Source organism: Perissodus microlepis, chromosome 15 (genome assembly GCF_051167445.1).
Source record: "Perissodus microlepis isolate ML-2025 ecotype Zambia chromosome 15, ASM5116744v1, whole genome shotgun sequence".
Lineage (NCBI taxonomy): Eukaryota > Metazoa > Chordata > Actinopteri > Cichliformes > Cichlidae > Perissodus > Perissodus microlepis.
Window position 1 is genome coordinate 17,431,967 of NC_140475.1, and position 22,958 is coordinate 17,454,924.

At 40.9% G+C, this 22,958-nt stretch overlaps 3 protein-coding genes across 11 annotated transcripts in view; 2 read left to right on the forward strand and 1 right to left on the reverse strand.

Moving 5' to 3' along the window:
* The window catches only part of syne2a (spectrin repeat containing, nuclear envelope 2a), a 90,264-nt gene extending 89,870 nt beyond the window's left edge, over positions 1-394 (reverse strand). For all 8 annotated transcript variants that reach the window (XM_084952548.1, XM_084952551.1, XM_084952545.1 and 5 more), the window contains exons 1-2: positions 203-394; positions 21-100 (exon numbers count right to left, since the gene is read on the reverse strand). The gene's annotated coding sequence lies outside the window, so the exon portion shown is untranslated. The remainder of the gene's footprint in view (positions 1-20; positions 101-202) is intronic.
* Positions 395-1,982: 1,588 nt separating this feature from the next.
* Positions 1,983-4,384, forward strand: atp5mj (ATP synthase membrane subunit j). Its single transcript, XM_084953146.1, has 4 exons — positions 1,983-2,114; positions 2,886-3,009; positions 3,407-3,430; positions 4,248-4,384. The coding sequence occupies exons 2-4, from the start codon at positions 2,886-2,888 to the stop codon at positions 4,259-4,261; spliced, it is 162 nt and encodes a 53-aa protein (XP_084809272.1). The 5' UTR covers positions 1,983-2,114; the 3' UTR covers positions 4,262-4,384.
* A 1,181-nt stretch (positions 4,385-5,565) lies between these two features.
* On the forward strand, positions 5,566-22,957 carry garem2 (GRB2 associated regulator of MAPK1 subtype 2). Of its 2 annotated transcripts, XM_084953144.1 has the most exons (7): positions 5,567-6,225; positions 8,749-8,889; positions 14,413-14,543; positions 15,179-15,344; positions 16,035-16,885; positions 19,140-19,309; positions 20,022-22,957. In XM_084953144.1, the coding sequence occupies exons 1-7, from the start codon at positions 6,114-6,116 to the stop codon at positions 20,620-20,622; spliced, it is 2,172 nt and encodes a 723-aa protein (XP_084809270.1). In that variant the 5' UTR covers positions 5,567-6,113; the 3' UTR covers positions 20,623-22,957. The 2 variants fall into 2 exon arrangements, with proteins under 2 accessions (XP_084809271.1, XP_084809270.1); XM_084953145.1 differs by lacking the exon at positions 8,749-8,889 and having other exon boundaries at positions 5,566-6,225.
* The last annotated feature ends 1 nt before the right edge of the window (position 22,958 follows it).

Below are 22,958 nucleotides of genomic sequence, written 5' to 3' on the forward strand. Positions count from 1 at the left end.
TAAAACATTTTTCTACTCACTGGTTAGTCATGTTAGGAACACACCTATCCACACCCTTGCTTTTCTGCAGGCAGACAGGCTCAGGCACAACCTCTCTGAGCTGAAAAAAGTAAAAACTCTGGTGTCCATAATGAGCTACCAACACACTGCCATAGTGTGGACATACAAAAATAGATGACCTGGTCACAAATCTTTAACATACCTGTAAGCAGGGCTGTAGTCACTGCAGACAGCTACTGCAGGGCATGGCAGTGAAGAACCCAGATGAGAGTTAAGAGTGTACAATAAATCTCCTCAGCTGTGTCCTTTGAATATGGCAAAACAGTATTGAGTGTCTTCAAATAGGATATGGCCTTTAGTGCTCATAAATGAAACAAGGTGCTTTGCTTGTTGGTGGGAGAGAACAGCAAAGAGTGGAAAGTCCCGCCCTCTCTGGCTGTATAAGCAAATCATTTACGCAGACTCTCAGACAAACCCAGCAGCCTTTGGCTACAAAACAATCAAACACTGTAAAATCGTAAGGTGAGCTTCTTTAGTGTTCAGCTCTATTTATTAAAGCAAATAACTGTATTTCAGGAATCAAAAGTGCTTCTACTTAAATATTTTTTATAGGACAGCTGGGAATCACTAGGAAAGTAGTGTCATTCCAACAGTGAGCAGTGAATAATCTTTCTCATCAGGTTTCATATTGAGTGTAAAACACATGGATAACCGGGAGAAGCACAGTTACAAAATTTCTGACCTGAAAAGAATAATCACCATATCGTGAGCTAAAATGTCTCATTGCTTGTTATTTACTTGTCTCACCTAAAGAGAAGGTAGGAGCTTTGAACGGGAGAACATGATACACAATGCCATTTTTACCCTTGAGAGAGGTGCCAGTGTTTTATTTGTTATTTCACTATGGTGAGCAGTGGAAAGTCTTTGTGCCCCGGCAGCTGCACCCTTACCTCAAATTCCCACCTGTTATGGCTGTGGCAGAAAAAGGTAATGTTTGAAAGTGGAGCAGGCTTTAAGGTTTATCTGCTATTCTTTAGCTAAACGCAGACAAGGTACACTTTGAGAGTTAAAATTTAAAGTTAGGAAGTTAGTCTTCCAGCTCAGTACGCTGACTTGTAACACTTATAAGTTGCTGTCTACTTAAACGCATGGGTTGTCAAGAACTCAAACGCAAAGAAACCGGGCCATCTGTTAGCATTTGATCTTATCTTAAAACATACTTCTGGCTTACCAAGCAATAGTCAACTGATTATGAATATTCAATTCAGTTCAATTCCATTCTGTTTTATTTAGACAGCACCAAATCACAACAATAGTCGCCTCAAGGCACTTTATATTGTAAGGTAGACCCTACAATAATACATACAGAGAAAAACCCAACAATCATATGATCCCCTATGAGCAAGTACTTTGGCGACAGTGGGAAGGAAAAACTCCCTTTTAACAGGAAGAAACCTGCGGCAGAACCAGGCTCGGGAAGGGACAGCCATCTGCTGCGACCAGTTGGGCTGAGAGAAGGAAGACGGGATAAAAGGCATGCTGTAGAAGAAAGCTAGAGATTAATAACAAGTATGATTCAGTGCAGAGAGGTCTAATTACACATAGTGAGTGAGAAAGGTGACTGAAGAGGAAATAGTGAATGCAAGAAATAGTCAATATGAGGCTAGGCTTGCAATTGCAATGCAAAAAGTACACTTTGCAGTCCATACCACTTATTTTAAATATTTAGTTACACATTACTGCAGACCTTAAAAAGATAAATCTACTAGAAAAAAATATACAATAACATATAGATAAACTATTACTATAGATACTGTATAACTAGATATATATATTATAGATCTTTTACACGTCACAGTCTACCTGAGTATCAATGCTGACCATGTCCACCCCTTTATGATCACAGTGTACCCGTGGCTGCTTTCAGCAGGAAAATGCACCGTGTCACAAAGCTTAGTTCGTCTCAAACTGGTCCCTCCAGTCGGTGGCACTACGGAGCAAAAACGTACCGGAAGTACTACGCTGTTGAAAGTAGAAGAAGCTTTCCCCCACGACTTTGACGTTTAGCAGCAGCGCTGTCTTGACCTTCCTTCTGCAGCGTGACAAACTAAAATGTAAGGGTGGATTTCATTTTTATTTAGCAAAGTTACTTTAACGATAACATAACAACACTCAGTGCATCACGATAGGTATTTAAAATAAAGCTGGATGACTAACTGTGGACATATATGCTGCCTTTCCAGGTGTTTCTTGCTAGCTAGCGTCTTGCTAAGGCTAGTTGGCGTTCTTTGTAGTTCTACAGAAAAGACGCTAATCTGTCCGTCACGGGCCGTTTTATTGAATGAAATAGTTAGCTTCTCGCGCTAAGCTGTTATTTATTTACGTGTAAACTTTCTCTTTTTTCTCGTATTAGCGACATGTATGTATTTATTGTTACACGTAATGGGTAACTAAAAGCTTGCTAGCAGGCTGGTCGGTATCAGCAGGGACATTAACCTTAGCTAAGCGTCATTAATAACGAGTGTCAACCCAAGAAGTCAGTTAATCGGTAGTATTATAAAGTTTAGAAAAATGTGTCTTTAACGCATCTTTTCATTATTGTTTCTTTGGTGGCCATAGTCATCAGATAGACCTCCGTGTTGAGGGTCAATGTGTCACTCTGTGTGAATGAATTTCTGATTAACTAAGAGTTAGCTATAGTCGAAATTGGTGCTGACTGAATGTTAGTTTCAGTCAGCACCAAAAGTTTAGTGTTCATGCAGCTTCGGGTTAGATATTCAGATTATGCAGGGTGGGTTTTTTTTGGTTTGTTTGTTTGTTTTTTGAGGATTTTAACAGAGGAGATTACCTGTAATTTCATACTTTGCTGCTGCTTCCTCCTTCAGATGGCTGGACGTGCGTTTGCAAGCTGGTGGTCCCTGATGAGCCCTTACTACACTAAGGCATACCAAGAGATGTGGGCCGGTGTTGGCATCATGACATACCTGTACTACAAAGTTTCCTATGGAGGTGAGTTCAAAACTTCATTATTATTATTTATAACAGTATATTAGATGTCATCTGCTAGAAGTGCAGATAAAATATGACATGCAAACTTAAAATGACCCTTTGAACCTGTATTGTAACTGCCTTTTTTTTTTAGTAAACAGACCGATTGAAACAACCTGTTAGGCATCAGTCTGCAGTGTCTATGCCAAAATCTTCAAATTAATATTTGCTTTTGTGTGATTTGTTAGGTGCTTTCATACAGTCTCTTAATTGCAATTTGTATTTTACTGCTATGTGAATGCTTTGGTCCTTTATTGAAAAGCTGTTAGTAAAAAATCATTAAAGTATTACTGACAATCTAGATGGGTTGTTTCATTGTATTTGTTAAACAAATCTCTTTTGTTTTCTGTCATCTCAGGCAAGAAGAAGGCTGTGAAGGACAGTAAGTACTAACTTATTTTACCAATACTATAATTCAAGTTCAAGAAATGTGACTTTAAGTGTGGTGACATAAGTTTGTCTGCAGTGCTGGGAGCTATACCAAATGGCCACTGAGCTTTGTAAGCACTATGTGGCATTTATTTTTATTCAGTAATGCTGAACAAGAATATTAAATGTATTGGCTATTTTAATTGCCAGATTATCTTGATATTTCCATCTTAAGACACATAATACAACATAAAATATACCATGACAGTCACTAAAAATCTTTGTGACAAAGATGAGTTATTAAAATGAATATTCCCATTTACGGGCCACCATACATATATTTATAATGAAGCTGTAAAATAGTTAAGCTGGTTAGTTTGTGAAAAGCACACAATTACAGCTGTAACCAAGAACATCTGTACCATAAAGTGGTGCAAAAACGCAGATTCAGACTTACTCAGAATGAGCTGTATATAAGAAAATGGCTTAAAGTTGCTGTTGGTGACCGCTGTCATGTTTAGTATAGAGGAAATATTCGTGAATGTGTAAATGTAATGAAAAATCTGATTTAGACTTGATCTGAGATTGAGTGGTAGAGCAGTGAACATGATCTGTACCACTCTGGAAAAAGTCAAGTCAGTCTGTTAGATGGTGTGCTGTTTCATGTGTTTACCTCCAGATGTCACTAGCGGGTTACTTGGACAATCTTGTTATTTCTTGGTGATATTTGTTGCTGCAATATATTGACTGTAATCTCATCTTGCATGGTTGGACAGGACTTACTGACTTTTACTGATTAAACATTTTCCTCTCTTTATTTTTTTTCCCAGAGCCCCACCATTGAGCTTTCCACCATGCAGACCAACCCTCCACCTGTTGTGAAATAATACCCCCCAATCCAGAGGCTCAGCTTCATATGAGAATTTTTGTTAATATGGAACAAATAAAGTTGTTTTCCTCAACTTTGGTTAATTTGTTGGCGTTCTCTCTCTCTCTCTCTTTCTCTCTTTTTTCATAAAGCATCATAACGCAACAACACTAGATTTTCTTTTTCCTGTGGTGACTGTAGACACACAAAGCCTAACCAAAATAAGATTGCAATCAAGAGAAGGGTATATAAATGATCCTTAAGCTCTTCTCTGAACAAAACCATGAGAAGACTTAAGTGTCTGCACTGTTTTTAAAATAAAAATGCCTCTTGATGATTACATTGAGGTCAATACATTCTTAAAAGTATACAAGCGGGACTAGTTTATTCACATTGTTGTTGATGCTTTGTAATACAAATATTGCAAGTCCACCAACTATATTGAGCTTGCATTGCTTTATGGTTAGACTCTAAATTCAAAATGAACTACTATGAACTGTCACATCCCAATTCGGGTTTTCATTATTTAGTCAGGCCTGTACTGTTTTGGACAGTTGTATCCTTTTGCACTTTAGTGTTTCCTTTTGGAAGGAGGAAGGGAAAAGCTGGGAATAAGTGAGCTATTTATAGCCAGTGAATCGCAGTTTGGGTTTGCATTTTAACTAACTGAATTGGGAATAAGTTGCAGCACTACCATATTTGGCAATGAGTGGGTGTTAAGAGTGGTCAGTCATTCTTGGAAACCAGGAATCTCGGTTTTTGATGTGCTGAGGTCACTTGATAAAGCTAATAACTTACAATTGTATATCCAGCATTGGTTACATAATTCTTGTGAAGTCCACACTCATCTGTTCAGCTGCACAGTGGATTGTAGCATCATGACTGATGTGTTGACAAAAAATCAATAGGAAATAAATAGGTTTGTGTGTACAGTTATGTTCAGTGAACTGAATGAGTTGACGAGTCCTGCCTCGGGCCACAAATTAAGTGCTGTGTGAGGAAGTGTGGCGTCTTTTTGGCTGGTGATGAAATTAATGCATACAGGTGTTTAAAAAAAAAGTTGACTCAACGTTATGATCATTTTGGAGGTTTGTGCTGCAGTTAACATACAAGCAAATTAGGAGACTATTACAGCAATACTGAACCCCACAGCCTTGATGATGGCAGTACTTACTGCAGTGCTGCTGAATTAGACTATATTATTTTAAGACAGATGTGCCCAACGAGATGCCAAGGGAGTGTATATCATTACAGTAAATGACAGGCTGTGGATGAGGTCTATCTGTGGCCAACGGCTTTTGGGTATTGAAAATGAATCTGCAGCTGACGAAAACCAGACCTAATGCTTGCCAAAGGTCCCTGCTTCTAACATCATGTACCACCTACACAGTTTAACCTCAGCGGACAAAGTGATGTAATAAATAAAGTGGGAAAACACGAGCAAGTTACAAACCAGGACAGTCAGAGTGGACATCGGCGCATCATTTCACCTCCTTTCTGATCATTTTGAGTCCTACTACTAGTTTGACTGGGTTTCGGATTCACTTGTATATGTCTGAGGGTGGTGGTGGACAAACAGTGGCTGATAGAGGGGGAGAGTGAACGAGAGAGGGCTCGCGCTCCCTCCCTCCCCCTCTCTCCTCTCGAGCGCACCGACTGTGACTCCGCTCCCTCTCTCCTACATTCAAACATGGCGAAACTCTTTGCCATTATACCACCACCGTCACCCTCACCTTTCTCCAGTCCATCGCTGTCATCACCACCAACGCCATCACCATCTTCGCCACCATCATCACCGTTATCTCCGGTAGCGTGATGACCCGCGAGGATGGAGAAGTTGTCGGCGAGCCTGTCGGAGATCACTTGGAGCCCGTTGGCGCTGCCGCTGGACGCGGTGGTCAGCAAGTTCCGTCTGCCCACTCTGGTCCGCCTGGCCCACGGTAAGAGACAGAAACCTGCTTCACTGGGTGATTTTACCTCCGACACGACCATAAGAAACTTTTTACACTTTTTTTTTTAACTTTCTTTTTTGTTGTTGAATTCTTTTGCCAACTGTTAACGCTGAGGCTCCTTATCACTACAATTATCGTAACCGTGACACTAGTGAAGAAAAATGATGATGAGTAATGAAGAAAAGGGTGAAAATATAAATAAAGTGTGTTTGTGGGAAGCTTTGGAGTATAACGTTCGGTGGGGTTTAAAACTAGTGTCCAAATTTAATGGAGAACGTGTGAAGTGCTTTAACGGCATCAAGGTCGGCAGAAAAAATACCTTTTCCGGTTTTAACTTTCAAAATAAATGTTCACATTTGTCAGCGCGTTTAGTAACAGGGAAAACTTGAAATACAAAAAACTATAAGCAGCTAACTTGAGCAAAACCAACAAATCTATGAGCAGAAATTACTCTTTGATTTAGGCAGATGTTTTTTATAGATGAGTGCAATAGAGCAGATTAAAATAAATGAAATGAAAAGAAAAACATTGGCTTTTAAATAAAAACAGGATAAATAAAAAAATGTGTTTTACTGGTCTGATAATATTAAAATGCGATTACAGTAAACCTCTCGAAACTTAAGGCACTACAAATTACAGGATATATTACATGCTCAACATACGCTTTCATTTACATGTCCAGTATATTATATCTTTGTTACGTAGCTCATGTCCCTGTCACAAAAATAAATAAATAAGTACATACATCAATGGTAATACGGGATTAAGAGTTAATAGGTTTTTATCGTTGACCCCAGTCGCCAGTGCCAGGTTCTTGCTCTTACTTTGAAACCAATCTGATGGTATTTCCGTTAATATTTTAGTTCAGACTGGCCACCTTGATACACCCGCTGCACCCGTGCCGCACCAGTTCACTGACACGAGCAAGACGCGTTCTAACGTTAGTGTCAAGTTTTCTATTAATTTCTCATGTTTTTCGCTGCCAGCGTGATCCTTCACGTTCACCTTCACCAGATTCGGTGTCTTTAATTTGGAAACGGGCGACGGGTGTCGTGGCCAAAGTTGTTCCAGTCTCAGCGAGGCCCGGAAAGCAACAAAGTATCTGTTGTGCTGTTGAAGTGCTGCTCAATTCTATTCATATGCAAATGCTGTAATCTGTCGGCGAATGTAGTGAATACTAACGAGAAGCAACTCTGGAGAAGAAAAAAACCCCTCCAAGTTTCCCTGCTGCACAAAAGCGCGCACCCGAAGCCGTGACACAGTCCCGGAAAAATTACGCACCTTACTCCCGGCAGCGCGCCTGAACATCGCATAGAGAGACCTCCCGTAGGTGTTTATTAACTGCACTGTAGTTACCCCACTCGTGATGCCTCCTTTTTTGTATATATCCAGCCAACCCAGATGGTAGTTAGTTATTTACAGCAGGGCATGATGACAGCTCCTTTTCAGGGCAGAGTCAACAAACAACTACAGTGTTTATCCATATGGTGTGTGTGTGTGTGTGTGTGTGTGTGTGTGTGTGTGTGTGTGTGTGTGTGTGTGTGTGTTCTCCGGCAAGAATGGGTAAAGATGTAATTGAGTGTGATGGGCTGCAATATGAACGCTGCAGACTGCAAATTAAATAGCCGCCCAACTGACTGCATTGAGGCTACACAAGGAAAATTTTCAACCTGTCTGACCCCCTTAGAATATATCAGAGTGGTTAGTAGTGGAAGTGTTTGTGGGGTTTGTCTCAGAACCTAGAAAAAAAATAAATGGGTATAACACTTCTCCTAAATTGAAAGGATGTGAATTTTTGTTTAAAAAAATCTTTCCAGAAAACTTCAAAAAGGCATTTATCACAGACCCTTTCAAAGCTCCCTCCCAACTAAAGAAATACCTAGGTGCAAAAATCAAAGTTAAAAACAAAACAGTGGCCCAGACATTGAGGTTTTGAACAGGGAGAAATGTTAAGATCACAGAGAATTACTACATCCTCAGGCAAGAGCGATATAAGACATACTAACATCACAGTTTAGTATGAAGCATTGCATTGGAATGAGCAAAACTTCCTGAAGAAAGCTAACATTGTTTCAGTAGATAATGTGCTTTATTTCTTCCAAGTATCCTTTTCTGTGTTTATAGTCAGCCATCTATCAACATGATTGTTTGACTCAAAGGCTTGGGAGTAACATTGTGTTGCGTGATTGAATTGTACTGCTGTGCTATCAGCAGAAATCAATGCCACTGTGCTACACAGCTCTTGTGAAAGCCGGATTGCCCTGTTTGTGTGTTTGTGTGTATGTGTATGGGGGCTGTGTAATTGTAGGTTGCCAGTTGCATAGCAGGGTCCTGATGAGTAGGTTAGCGGGGGGTGATCCATCACTGATTGTGGTAATTATGTGTGCTTTTTACGAGGGTGTTTTAATGTTTTCCACTGCTGAGTTGCTAAGTGTGACCTTAGAATTGAGAAACCTGAGACTTGCACACTATTTGCCTATTCCTTTCTGAGTGTGTGTTTGTTTGCTGCAGGTGAATGTGTGGAGGGTCTGTCAGAGGACGATGTGGTGCTCTTACACTCCTGCCGTCAGTGGACCACAGTGACGGCCCACAGCTTAGAGGAGGGTCACTATGTAATTGGTCCCAAAATTGACATCCCTCTGCAGTATCAGGGTGAGCATGCATCTGCACATACACTTTGCTTTTATACATCAGCGGGGAGAAAACCTTTGTCCTAAATATATAGATTTTCCCTAAAATGTTCATTTGCTGCAGGAGTAAAAAACAGGTCAAGAATTTCTACAGAAGGATTCTTTTTCTCTGAAAGCATCTACAAACAAAATAGCTGTGGATCGATAAGCTGAAAGTTCGGTGTGTTATTTTCTTTGTGTTGTTCCTTCAAATCTTATAATACCATTTAATTAAAGTGTTAAGATTTAATTAAGCTTAATATACAGTACTGTATATTAAGCTGTTCAATATACAGTACTGTGCAAAAGTCTTGAGTCTCGAGTCCTATTTTAACTTTCTTCTCATCTTTTAAAGTTGTCTTGAGCAGTAGTTCTTCAGGCTGTCTGAAGATTTTTCAAAGCTTTTCTTTGGAAATTGGCTGTTTTTCACTCATTGTCAGTCTCTTCCTTGTAACTGGCTATTTCCTGAGAATTCTTTTGTTTGTTAAGCCACTTAACACTGACCTATGAATCATTCAAACATCAAAAGGCACCTCAACTCCACGAATGGACCAGTGTTGTGTCTACACATAACGGACAACTTAGCAAAGAACCAAAGCAGCCTTTCACCAAAATGCATTATTTGTTACAGTTTCTTCAGTTATATCTATGCAAAATTCTACAGATAACACATTTTGAGAGATATAAAATAGTAATTTTGCACTAACAAGGTTATTATCAAAGTACTGCTAGCTGAAAATTTGGCATATCATAGCATGGTGTGTACAGGCAAGAAAAATGATAGCAGATGAACCACACCTGAAAGTCATGTCCATGAGAAACAGGAAAAATATCTAGCAAACACCTGACTTGGGACCTGAGATGTGCACCTGGACAGTCTACTGTTTGCTGAGGCCTCATCAGAAATGGTCTCGGTGGAAGGGTGGCGGTCAAGAAGCCATTCTTAGAAGGGAAACAGGGAGAAAAGGTTAAAGAACTGGACTAAAAAGTGGACAACAGATCTTATGGAGTGACGAATCCAAACTTGTGGAGAGTGGAGGAGGTCAGGAGCAAGCAACAAAAATTGTCTAGAACCATCTGTAAAACATGATGTCTCTGTCCTGGTGTTGTTCAGCATCTTGTCAAAATTGACGGAATCATGAATGCAGAAAAGCACAATCAGTTTTTGAGCCACCATGCAATACCATCTGCAAAGCATCCGATTGGCAACAGCTTCATTTTTCAGCATGATAGTAATTACAAACACATTATTGCCAACCAAGTAAAAACATACCTGTATTTTTTTTAAAAAAAGACCGATGTCTCAAGACTTGTGCGCAATACTCACTATGACTGCATCCTGTGTTTGACACAACACAGTTTGCCAGCATGCTCTAGGGATAAATTGTGCAGCTGTATTTCTACTTAAGAACAGCGTCAAGCACAGTGCTCAGTAGTTTTTTTCCTACATCTATCAAGAAATAAAAAAGTTTCACATAATTGTCATAAACGAACTGAATTTATATTAATAACGACCCTCCCCAACTCCTCCCTCCAGGGTTGATTGGAAACTTCCCTTCTTTGTGTGTTATGTCAGTAAAAAACACTCCTCATTAATGTGAGGTAATTCATAATTAATAATAGAATTGCTGATGCTCCAGTTCATTCAGGACAATTCACACTCTTGTTCAAGAAAATGAAAACACCTTGAAACACACAAACCTTCCCCTGACCCTGTTAGTACCAGTAGAAATGTTAGCGGACATCCTACACTTTCCAATCTATTCCAGTAATTCTGTCAGTTTTCTGCTAAGTAATAAAAAAATAACACAATAATCTGGAGCCATTAATTTAACTTTTATTCTTCAAATCTATCAGAGTACCTCTAAACGAATTACAAACTAAAATAATCAGTTATTTAATTTATACTGGGTCTTGGTGTAGTCAAGCTATTCTTAGCTCCTCCCCATTTCAAAACAACTTTTATCTGATTGGTTGTCCCTCACAAACAGAATGTTTAAAAGAGAGCTGTGTGGGGGTCATCTTTTGACATTCAGAGCCTTGTGCCTGAGGTGGCCTTATTATGGACATCCACGCACTCTGATATTATACACATCCAAAAGTTGAAAAACTCTAAACAAGTTTACTTAAACCTGAGCTTTTGTCCCTCATTATGCAGTATAAATCTTTTCCTATCCTTAATATGATCATCTGCCATTGTAATAGACAGGAAGTGAATAAAAGCATAATAGAATCCCTTTACGGAGGAGTTGCGTACTTTAAACTCTTAATGTATGGATGAGCACATCTTCTACTACCACCTTCATTCACACATTCACTCGTGTACCATGTGACCTTGTCTGACTCCAGTTGTCCATTGACTCGCGTCTTCCTGCTGAATGAGTCTAGCCAGCATGACCTCACCGGAGCTCATCCCCACCATCCCATTGTTCCAACTCTCAACCCAGTCACATTATTCTCGGTGTAACTGGATCTTAATGCCTTCTCTCCATTGCTTCCTCCACTGATGGAGTGCTGATGTCACCTCACGCTACCACCACCTCTCAGGCTCCTTTTCGGAAGAGAGAGAGAACATTTGGCTGGGAGGGGGGAGTATGTTGAGATCATTCAGCATTTCATATCTGAAACACGTGACAGCTAGTATTTCCCAGAGATTAAAAACACAGAAAGTAATAAAATAGCAAATATATATACTACCAAGTAGAATAGTAAATAAAGAGTGCCCAATAAAGGTAACAACGATTCACTAGTTTGTTCAGTTTCTTTTTTTTTCAACTTATTTTATTGGTTTAGTGTTGAGATTGGGCAAGCTTTTGTTTTATTCTTATATTCATGAATGCTTATTAAAGATGGTGAAATATTTTAATTAATAAGGTCAGTTTATGTACAAGTCCTGTGAGCCAAAGAGCTCCGGCTTCAGACTCAGCTCAGGCTTTTTCTTTTCACTCTTGGCTCTGCATGATGTCATGGAGAGGGGATATCCTTCCTACAGTCATAACTAAGGAGGTGCAAGGCTCATTAAAGGATAAATGGGAATTACTTTGGACTGACTGTTTAAAGTTGCTCTAGTAAACTCCTAGATGTATAAATAAATAAATCTATGCAGAGTCGGAGTCGGAGATATGCAGATTTTTTCAACTTAATGGCATTGTTCATTAGCATTGGTTATTTTTTCCAACGTTTCTGTTTATATCTGTTTTCATGTAGAACTTTTGGGGTGTTATCAGTATAAACAGGAAAGATCTGTATAGCCTCTTGTAAGCTCAAAATGTGGTTAATATTAATGCCTAATTTCAGGATCTGGGAAAGTGAGTTGTTCTTTTATGTTCTCACTCCCAGCGGGTAACGGCCCTCAATTAATTGCTTGAATAATCAGCAGACAGTCTTTTATATGACTTGACTTTTACACTGTAGTCTTAGGCAGAGCTCTGACAAAAATCAACACACAACAAACAGACTGTATTGTCTGCTTCTCCCAGCCATCTGTGACCCTCTATTTTTCTCATTTCCTCTTGCAAGAATTGCGCAAAGTAATGTTGCCCCTCTCTCATCTTCACTACACTAAACACAGCAACAATGGACAAACTCAACCAAAGGTCCCATGCTTACATTCAGTGGGTTTAGAGCCCTTGTTGTGGCCAGTCAGGTCATCGGTGCAGTTCGAACATAAAAGTTCTGGCCACGGAGAAAAGCTGATTAAAACATGCTGTGTGCTTCCAAGATTTAATTAAAAAGGAGTATCTGTCCAGCTTTAAAGATAGAAGGCTGCAGCTCCATAATTCTTTTAGTGACCTTTTCTGGCTGTAATCCTTGACTTTACTTGTTTTGTTTGTTTGTTTGTTTGCAATAAATATAGTTGTTTCTTATTTGTGTCTAATCAGTTTGCAATCGTGAAAAAGTGTGTTCGTAATCGAAGAGTGTTTTTTTTATGTGATGAAATCAAATAGGAGACCCTGAAGCAAATCATCAGCCTGACATCCTCTTTACTTAATGATGCATTCCAATAGATCCGAAAAAGACGCATTTACATGAACGCATCCTTTTAGCACTACTTTTGTGTCCCTTTAAATATGTTAGATGAGTTGCTTTGGAATCACAGGCCGTCGTCTGTGATGAGCTAATGTCTGTGTGATGACTTCATACAGGAAGTCTAAATAAGCGTAGGATGAGTGCAATATAGGTTTCCCCGTGGGGATAGACAACAGGATGCCTCCCTCCTTCTTCTCCTCCCTGCCTGTCTGCATCCTCGTCTACCCATCACTGAGAGGCTGGGATGACAGAGGACAGAAAAGCTGAATGATCACTTATCATGAATGGGATTAAGGGAAGCAACTGGGGCTGCAACCACTCTTGTAAGGTGGACCCAGTGGCCAAAAGCCTTATGTGGAAGCCTTTACAAGTACCAGCCTGCTTTATCATATAGCAAGAGCAGCTTTTTAATATGACGTCACATCTGTGTTCTGTTGCCTATCAGCGACGTTTGGAATCTCACTTTTGACTAAATATACATTTCCAGAATTGAGCAGGGCTTTGTTTAGGTTGGTGGTAAACCTTGGTTCATTTCCAACTCCTACTCTTTGAGGGGGTGGTGGGTTGTGTTGAAAAGTGGGATTTTGCTGGTATTGTTAGGTGGGTGGAAGCTCCTTATCCTAGGGGCTCATTTTGAATTGGAAAGCGGGGGGTGGAAGAAAAAGAGAATGAGAGAGCTTCTGGCGTAGATGATGGTGGAGTTTGGTATTCTACTCTGTCTACCAGACAAAAAAAAAAAACCAAAGCAAAAAAACTTCTCTTGTTCATTCAAACTCTGACTCTGTGAAAAGAAGGAGGATCCTCGAAAGGATGTAGTCGTTCAATTGCAGTCTGATAAACTGGCCAACAGGAGCAAAGCATTTAAAATGTCCTTTGAACAATGTCGGTTTGGTTTGCGGGCTGTTAAATGACTCTTTTCAATGTTGAAAAGAGGCAAAAAGGCAAAAAAAAACAATATTTACAGCTTCAACAGCACAAAACTTAAGTTCAGGAGGGTGAAAGATTTACAGACGAGGGGATGAGCAAGGGACAGAAAGAGTCAAAGAGAGAGAGGGATGAGTTTGTGTGTGTGCGTGACAGTGTATGTGTAAGTGTCTCCATGGTGATGTGTCTCTGCTCTGCGTGAGAATGGGGGTCCTTTATTCGTTACCGTGGCAACCCAGTCGGCTGTCGATTGGGAAAGAGCTGGTGCCAGGTCATAGGTCACCGAGGTGTCTTTATATTCCTCTGCTGCAGATGTATGTGTGCTTTTATAGTGAAGCTATAGGCAGCCGAAAAGGAACTTTTCACCCGCTCTTTTTCCCCGCCTCTGGCTTTTTCCTAACTCGCTCTTCCCTTCCACTCTTCTCTTCCTACCTCTTTTCACTTTTTCTCTTCTTCCATCTCTCAACATAATCTTCTTCTGTCCTCTCTCTCACTTCCTTTGCCACTCTTCACCCCTTTCTTTCCTCCTGTATCACACCGATCTTCTCTATAGGCAAATTCAAGTTGCTGGATGAAGACCGGGACGTCAGGGATCCAGTCCAGTATTTCTCTAGTGTGGAGGAGGTTGCTGGTGCCTTTCCAGACCGAGTTTTTGTCATGGAGACGATCACTTTCAGTGTCAAAGTAAGGCACGCCTATAATGAATTTCCACTTCAGCTTTGCCCTATTTACCACCACAGCAAAAACCTGTTTGAAAGAAAGCGAACAGACACTGAATAGACAATAAAAACAGCTTTAATGAAATCTAAACAGCATTAAGATTTGGTCAAAACTGAAAGGTGAAAAGCCTTCTTCTAAGGTGTTTGAAAAGTGAAGGGACACTCTTCCTTCTCAACATTTCTGCAACCTCCTCAGACTGTGCACTCGAAGTGGATACTTGAAGTGTGGCTGTCTGATCACAGTCATTTCATATCCAAATATGTTATAACAAATGAAAAAACAAAGGCAAGGATGTTTGTATTACTGAAACAAAAACTAGGTGTAAAACATGAAATGGTGGGTGAAATCTAGTTGCATTGAAGTTTTCCATAATAGCCTCAAAAGAGGACTTTTCACTTTTGTTTAACCAAATTTAGATATAGACTTCTTTTGTCGAGGCCATGATTGGCTGACGAGAATTTGGTCCAAAAAAAAGGTCCATGGATGGGGAGTGGCTTTTAACTACAGGTAGTTAACTAACCACAACAGTATTTTTATAGTAATTAATCCCTGAGTCATGCAATATCTTATACACATATACATCCATGTCTGTGTTGCAGGTTGTTTCAGGCGAATTTAGTGAAGACAGTGAGCCCTACAGTTTCACTCTGCAGGCTGGAGATGAGCTGTCGCTCATGGGGAAAGCAGAGCTTCTCTGTGCCACTCCCTCAAAGGAAAAGACGGGACTGAGCGCGCTTCTTAGACGACTAGGAAAGACTCCCAGAAGTAAGTCAGGCTGAACTATTGAGCTGTAAAGTTATGAAGTCCCGTTTCAGTTGTAGCACATGCACACGAGAACGAGGAAAACAAAAGCACTGGCAGAACTGAAGGTTGCTGAAGTTCATTCCTTTTTTTTTTTTTTTGAAGAATACCAGTCAGCCGCAACATTTAAGCCTCCTGCCTAATATTGTTTAGGTGTCCTTCATGCCGCAAAAGACAGCTTTGACCTGTCGCAGCATGGACACAGGTTCCCTGGGGCTGTTCGTTGGCAGAAGATCTTATGGGTCCTGTGGATTGCAGGGTAGGGCCTCGATGAGTCCTGCGGATTGGGAGTCCAGACCCGGCAGCGAACACATTGGACTCTTTGTGTGGTCCTAGAGCCATTCTCGAGCATTTTTTACAGCGTGGCTGGGCACATTGTCCTGCTAGTGGAGGTCACTTGTGTTGAAGATATCCTGTTGCTATTGGTGGGTGGGAGGGGGTGGTATTTGGTGCATGTGAAAATAACTTTCAGAACCCAAAGTTTCCCAGCAGAACATTGCACTGTAACAAGAAGATCAAAGGTATTCACTTCACATTGAAATCTGTGGATTTGTGGTTCAAACATAGAAATTTTTGAAAAAGTTAAAATTGTATTATTGTTGTGTTAGGACTGATCCACCCGTGAACTCCTAAATATCTTCTTTGTCTCTTCAGGTAAAACGCCCTGCCTGGTCTGCATGAACCATCGCACCAATCAAAGTGTCAGTTTGCCCTTTGGCTGCCGTGGACGCTTCTGCACACGCTCTCCACTGGAGCAAGGCATGCTGGGGGGGGAGCACACGGTGCGCAGCATCATCGAGAGAGTCCGCCTCCCCGTCAACGTGTCTGTGCCGTCGAGGCCGCCACGAAACCCCTACGACCGTCACGCAGTACGAGAGGGCCACCGCTACAAGCTGCTCAACATAGTCAGCAAGACGGTGGTGCTCTGCATGGTTCTCCGCCATCAGGAAGTCTCCCCCTCCCACTTTTTGTTGCTGCGTTGCATGCCCCGGTTTAATGTGGCCGAGGCCTCCGTGCACAAAGCAGCATTGGAGAGCCTTCTTCTGCGACATGCGTTTGACCCAGATGCCTACTCTCGTGCTGTTAGAGAAACTCGGCCAGAATTGGAGTGTATGACTGAGGAGTGTGTGAGCCCACGGCGCTCTCGCGTGTGTGTGTCGAGCCAGGACTCATTGGCACCGGCACTGCAGCGTCTCTCAATGTGCGGGTATGTTGGTGGAGTCTCAGACAGCGTATCTCAGCGCTGCAGGGACTCCCTTGGAGAGCGGCTAGGGGAGGGGCCAGGTGAGGAGAGGGAGTATGTGACTCCTGAGTGGACTGAGGGTGAAATGAGGACCGCTGAGGAAATCCCTTATGAGGAACTCTGGACCAATCAAAATGCAGAGGGCTTAGGAAAGGAGCCAAACCTCATATCCTTCCATTCATCTTCCTCACTGGATGGTTCTCTTGGTACCGTGGTGACAAGAGTGTCTACCCCGCCACCTGTACCTCCAAAATCTGATGCTGTGAGTTGCAGTCCTTGCCTCCCATCCATCCTCTCGTTCTTCAGTCTGTCATCCTTCTTATCTGTCCACAGTAGCATCCGGCTGTTAAAAGTCAGGATGGCTGCCTTGAATTATTCATACACAACAGCTTTTAAACCCCACTGATACACTCAACGCAAATACAAGCGCACACTGACTGTAATGCACACTGACTGGAAATGCTGCAATACACCACCCTTACTCTTATAGCACATACAGATATACATAGATAGATAGAGATACATAAGCTGGTCAGCCTCAACATAAAAACCACGTACACAGTGTTGTGTAAGCCTATTTGTGCTGCCAAAATGGCTCTAACCTGTTTCTCCATAGACATGGGATCCCTTAAGGTGTCCTAGAACAAAGGTAGTGGATCCTCTGGGAATGTTCTGGCACATTCCACAGCTCAGATTGGGATCTGTCATGTCTGGATAACCAGTCAGTGTCTTTGTATTTTTTCCATGTTCTCGAGGAGTTTTTGCAGTGTTTCGGGGAGGATTGTTCTTTTAGGAGAAACCACTATCATCAGTTCCACATTGCCATGGGAGCTGTTATTGACCTGGGTTGGTCGTACGTGTCTACTTATCTCCATCAATGTAAGGACCCAGGATTTCCAAGCAGAACTAGAGAGAATCAGTGCTGTCGTTCACTTCACTCATTAGTGGTTTTTAGGTTGTGGCTGATTATTTCTAATGAATTGAACCGAAAGCTAAAGCTATTAAGACTGCTGAAGCTTTTTAATGTGATTGCTATAAATCAGCACTACAACTCCTAGGAGAGATTTCTTAAACATATATAGCATTTCAGTTTTTTAATATTATAAGGATTACTTGGATTATGGATTATTGTGTGAATTAACTTGCTGAGACCAGAAGAAAAAAATGGGAAAAAATCACAAGTCTGAAAATAACCAAAGGAAATTCATTTCCACAGACTTGATTGGCATGGTTGTTTTAGTTTGCTCTTTTTAATATCATATGCAGCAAAGTCCTAACTTCAATACCAGAGTGGTTATTCAGCAGCCAAGCCCTACTCTTTCCTAAGCTAGCATGTGTCATTGTCACTGTCTTTAAATAACATAGAAATTCAAAGATGTGTGACTAACACAAGTAAGACAGATTCATTACCTTTACTGTAAATGGACTGATCATGCTTCCATGCATAGTCACCCCTTCAAGTTCCCATTTGGAGCCAGGAAATCTCCCATTAAAGTCTCATTGACTGGCTCCGTCAGAGTTCCCAGGGTTTGGCTTGACATTGAGTTACAGAAAAGTCTGAGAAGGTCATACCTAGGAATTTTTTTTTCAGAAAATAAGCATTGCAGGTGATATATTGTTAGCTTTCTTTGTACATTTTTGTGAATTTGTGGTATTTTTTACTTTTGCTTTTGCTGAGACCAACTAACTGTTGTTCTACTGATTATAAATGAATTAATCACCTCCACTGTTTTCCCCTAAATGCTGCTGTACAGCATAAATGCAGTTTCCTTAAAATATTCCTTTTGTAGCACATAATGAAATGTATAATGTGCATTACATGATGTATAATTAAATTTACTAGATTAATTTTAACACTCAAATTGGTGCAAGTCAGGCTTTATGTAGACTATAAAGGTTCTTTTTTAATATCGTAATGTATTTTCTGTACAGCTCTAGTGTTGACCTTAAAGCTGGGGGTCGACCAGCACTTCCATAAATTAAATCATCTCTTTTTTTCTTGTCTTTTTAAAAAGGAAATGTTGTCATATTGAAAACGATGTTGTTTTACCTACTGAGCTGTTTCACATGTCTAAGAGTCTTCCCAGGCAATGGTGTCCATGTGTAACCGTGTATGTTGTTTGTAAAGCGCACATTTTCATGCTTTTGTTTTGTTTAATTAACTTTTTTTTCCTTTTAAAGTGAGGCCAGCGGAACAGAAAGGTTTGTGTGGGTGTTGACGTCTCCTCTGCAACTGGATTATACCCTGTCACACATAGCGTTCTCCTGATATTTAGCCTGCCAAGACACTGTGTGTGTGTGTCTAGATGCTGCTACTGTGTGTAAGGAGTTTGTTTGAGTTGTAAAGGTCACAAAGTTTGACATTTACTATGTGTTGCACACACACACACACACTCTCACACACTTGCACAAAGCCTCCTGAGAAGTCTATTTTTAAGATTAACCTTTTTTTTTTTTGGCTGTTGTGTGTGTTATTGTTATGCTTATGTTTCTGTGTGTGTGGTTTGTGCTTGCAGGTGAGAGAGGAGTGTCGCTATTTGATCGCCCCTCCAGTTCCCCCTCGTTGCTCCAAAGGAGGCTCCATCTCCAGTCCAGCTCCCAGCCCTCCTGTTCCACCTCGCTTCCCCAAAACTTCCACCTCCCCGAGACCAAACATCTCCTTTTACTCCTCTGGACTACAGGACAGGTACAGTATAAAACACGTAATGCGTAAATCCTTATTTTGACATACTAGTATCATTTTAGAGAGGATTGAAAGCCTTTTCTGGTTTCACTGCTTGACATGATTGATTACACGAAAAGGGAGAGAATGAAGTTCCTCCAGCTCCAAACTACTGCAAGAGTCTAAATACTGGAGCTACTGCAATGGCTGTTTCCAAATAAACTGCAATGAAAAATGTCCAAAAGATATGGATGTAGACACCCATTAGTTTGTGGACTTCTATTTTCAAGTCTCAAGTTTAGATTGTTTTTTCCTTAGTGCAACCCACCTGACAAGCAATAATATTTGTCTGATAAGTCACCAGCATGCGGGGAAGTCTTTTTTTTTGGCTGCATTTTTCAGCTCTGAAAGGTTACTGCTTACAGATTTCCCGTTCTTGCCCTTTAAAGAAGATTATAAGGTATATGGAAAGAAAGTATGGGAAGGTTATCTAATCTAAACTGACAGAAGCACAGAAAGCAATGCCATTTTACAATATGAAGCTCCATATTGATTGTTTGCTTGTTCTATAAATAGACGCTATAAGGAATGATACATTTTTTATGAATTGACAGCAAGCTAAGGAGAATTTTTCAGCATGTAGCTGCTGGAACTTGAAATATGGTCATTTAAATACTTTTGTAAATATGATATGTAGCTGATATGTAACATTTCCATTTTCTCTGTCTTGTCCCAGTTGCTCCCCCTCTCCCGATGCCTCCCTCTACTGTTACCCGTGCTCTTGGGGTGACTGCTCTGCCCCTAATCCTACTAGTCCTGAGCCTGTCTCTGGCATCCCTACAGACAACACAGCCAATCCTCAGCCTGCACAAGCCACCTGGGCAGAGCCATGGGTGGATTCCTTCACTTCCTCTGGACTTCGACTCAGGCCGCCACCCCCACAGAGTCGATTCGCTCCCTTTGGGGCGTTGAACCCCTTCAACCGCCAGTCCCCTTGCCCCTCGCCTGAGCCTGCTCCCAATTCCACAACAGATTCTTCCAGAGGTGCAGAGGGTGGTGGGACATCAACAGGAGTCACTGAGGGGTTGTCCCCGCTCCCTGACCCTACCTGGCGACCTCCCGCTGACCTGTCTGCTCTGTCATTGGAGGAAGTCTCAGCTTGCCTGCGGTTTATTGGCCTATCAGAGGCAGCGGTGTCTGTGTTCCAAAGGGAGCGAATCGATGGCAGCCTGCTGGTGCAGCTGACTGAAGATATCTTGTCACATGACTTCCACCTGAGCCGACTCCATGTGACCAAGATCACACAATTCATACAGGGCTGGAGGCCCAAAATCTAATATACACACTGTCCTGAGAATGTGCCTGTTGGCTGCTGAGCCTCCCTGAATGTGCCTTCCACTGTGACCAACTGGCTTCTGAGCCCAATGAATGAAACTGAAGGAAACTACGCCACACTGTGGTCAAACTGTAGAATTGACACTTGACTGGCTCTAATGCTTAAAGTCAGACTGACATGTTTCCTGTCTGAATCAGTCTGGCACTAGTTTACTAACAAATGGCTACAACAGAGAGCTCCAGGATAAAAGTGCCCTCGTTGGAACTTAAAGTCTGATTTAAACAATGTGTGGCGTTCACACCGTTCAACTTAGAATTTGATATGCAGGGGAAATTTCTATCATTTTATCTTAAATGAGATTTGATGAATGAACAGAATTTCAGCACTTTTTAGACACTTTATTTAGTCAATAGGTGTTAAATTAATTTCAAGACAAGGTAATTTAAGGAATTGTAACATTTTGACCCTATACAGGTCATTTAAACATCTTTCTATATTCACTGAGTTTCAGTGGAATGTAATTGGCACAGATAAAGTGGGAGGTTGTTGTAAATTAAAACTACCTTCAAAAGAAGAATGAGGAAAATATGAAAAATATCAGACCTCTGAGCAGTCATTGACAAAATTACTGAGGTTTTGGTACTGATTTTTTTGGGGTACAGGTCAGTCTATGCTTCGGGGGGGATGATATTTTTATTAACAGTCCCTTTAAAGGTAACAATGAGTGTTATAGTAAAACTCAGAAATGGAGTTGTAAGTGTACCTCAGATTTCTCATCCACATAGATTGATCAGAGTCCTACAATATCAGGAATTGTCACCACTCAGTTTTCTTGGAAAGCTAATATTTCTGCCACTACCTTTGCTGCCTTTTTCACCCGCTGTTTTAGATCCATCTGTGAGTGCTTTGTTTCTGTTATAATCTCTTGTAACATCTGCAGATGACCTAAAATAAAGACAGAAAAGCAACAGAGAGAGAGACAGGGGAGAATTCTTCACTGAACTTGTTCCACCTGGCCGAGCATGAGGTTATCAGCACAAACCTCATCTTCAGATAGCAGACATTAGACACTGATAATGAATGTAGTCAAATTTTGTAATAAGTTAACACAGCTACTCTTTGCTATTCTACATACCATAAAAAAGCCCAAGTTATTAAGTCTTGGACGGAACAGCTGTGAAGTTTGTTCAATGAATTAAAAAGAAACTCACAAAGAAATGTATAATAAATAAACAAAAAAAAAAATTCTACCTAAAATCACTGAGTCAGAAAAATGAGAATAAGCACAACACTTCAGTTTCTCTTCTTAGAGCATTAAAAATGAGATGTTTTTACACCTTGGTATTCAGAAGTATTAATTCTTTGTAGCAGAGATTCAACAAGGTGCTGGAAAATTTGGCTTACATTGACATGATTTGTTGACTACACATCTGTGATGTGAATCTCCTTTTTCACCACATGCCAAAAATGCCATCTGAGTACAGCAAACTCATTGGTGTGTTCAAAAACCACAGTTTGAAATTTTTATCCTGTTGGAATTAGCCATCAGCTAAATACACTGTGCCCATAAAGGCATAGACATGGTCAGCAATGTTGGTATTAAGGTTATCCCCTACACCATTATACCACCAGCAGGAGCCTGAGAAGTTGTTATGAGCCAGGATAGATTCATGCTTTCATGTTTATGCAAATTCTGACCCTGCCATCTGAATGTCACAGCGGAAATTGAGAGTCAGGCAGAGTTTTTTCAGTCTGTGGTTATCCAATTTTGGTGAGCCCATATGAACTGTAGCCTGAGTTTCATTTTAGCTGACACCTACTGCTGTAGCCCATCTGCTTAAATGTTCGACTTGTTGTGCATTGAGGGGTTTTCTTCTGTGTACTTTGGTTGTAATGAGTTACTGTTGGTTTCCTGTCAGCTTGAAGCATTCTGGTTGTTCTCGGACCTCTGCCACCAAACAAGGCAACTGCTGCTTAGTAGATATTTTCCCTTTTTAAAAAGATAGATGCCCCCCGGCCCCAAACTAGATCTCTGCTCTTACCTGTGTGTTCTATTTTAGGGGAGTATCCTGATGACAGTATTGTAATATAACTGGCTACACTGAGGGCAATCACAAAGCAAGATCATCCAAATGACTGACAATGCAATTTATGTTGTTGTGAATCACTACCTGTAATTTTTTTTACTATTATCCCCAGATTAGATGGGTTTCAGCCAGGGCAAAAGCTGAAGTCAAGTTTCACTCTGATCTACTACACTCATGTAATACTGATCTACTCTGCAATCTTGTAACTACAAAGCCACTGAAGAAATAAAGGAGAGATCAAAAAATAAAC